The sequence below is a fragment of the Theobroma umbraticum genome, unplaced genomic scaffold, assembly GCF_002168275.2.
Source record: "Theobroma umbraticum cultivar Fairchild unplaced genomic scaffold, ASM216827v3 scaffold_5609.0, whole genome shotgun sequence".
Classification (NCBI taxonomy): domain Eukaryota; kingdom Viridiplantae; phylum Streptophyta; class Magnoliopsida; order Malvales; family Malvaceae; genus Theobroma; species Theobroma umbraticum.
Window position 1 is genome coordinate 754 of NW_018402536.1, and position 864 is coordinate 1,617.

Below are 864 nucleotides of genomic sequence, written 5' to 3' on the forward strand. Positions count from 1 at the left end.
AAGCTTGTCCACACAATGTTTCCAGTGCACAAGCCATTCCTAGCTTTACACATTACAAAATTAAGGCAGTTGAAATTATAAGTTTAGAAAGAAGTCACAAGTCCATCCCAAACACAATTAAAGCTCAAGGGTCAGTAAATCAATCATCCAATCTGTTGGATTTCTCATGCTTATTCATTTATTTAGTGATAAATAACTCTCTTATTGAACTGCAAGCAGAAACTATTTTATGTCAACATGTAGCCTAACCTGCTGGCTTTTCTCCAAAAATATAAACAATGCTTGTGAAAATCGTAAGTTATCAGAGAAGTTACTGTTTGTCCAAGTCTGCCTATTGCAGATTCAACAGACTAAACTTGTGTCAGGTAGACATTAAATACCCACAACCAAAAAAGCTTCATCTGACCATATACAGAAACTTACTCACCAAGAGATTGATATATAAAAGGCGAGCAGCTTCCTAAATTTGACAAATTACCTTATTTGAGTGTATATTAAAAGCTTATTTCTTTTAGTAATGACCCTGTAGTCCTTTGACACTTGGCATTCGCCAAGTTTTGAATAAAAAAGGGAAATAAAAGCCTGGAAATCCCTGACTGTGTGCTTTCTATATATATATAGTGTAGAGCCAAACAATAAAGAAAACTTGCTTTCCAAAGAGATTCAACCATTAAAAACAAAAGCAAGAGCATCTTCTCTTAAATATTACTTGATTTTGATTACTTCATTTGGGTAAGCTGACTATATACCTTGCACTTGCATGCCTTGGTAATTTTGCAATAGACTATAGCTTTTTAATCTAAGCCAGAAGGTCCAAAATAATGAAAGGGAAATATTACTATGAATGATTGAACATAATAAGAT

The 864-nt window shown here is 33.4% G+C and overlaps 1 protein-coding gene across 1 annotated transcript in view; it reads right to left on the bottom strand.

Moving 5' to 3' along the window:
* Nucleotides 1-858, bottom strand: part of LOC110428961 (protein DETOXIFICATION 11-like) — a gene marked incomplete at its 3' end in the record, with an annotated part of 1,608 nt that extends 750 nt beyond the window's left edge. The window contains exon 1 of the mRNA XM_021444882.1: nt 1-858. This exon is cut by the window's left edge and continues 502 nt beyond it. Coding sequence (XP_021300557.1) covers nt 1-37 — 37 coding nt within the window.
* Between the last annotated feature and the right edge of the window lie 6 nt (nt 859-864).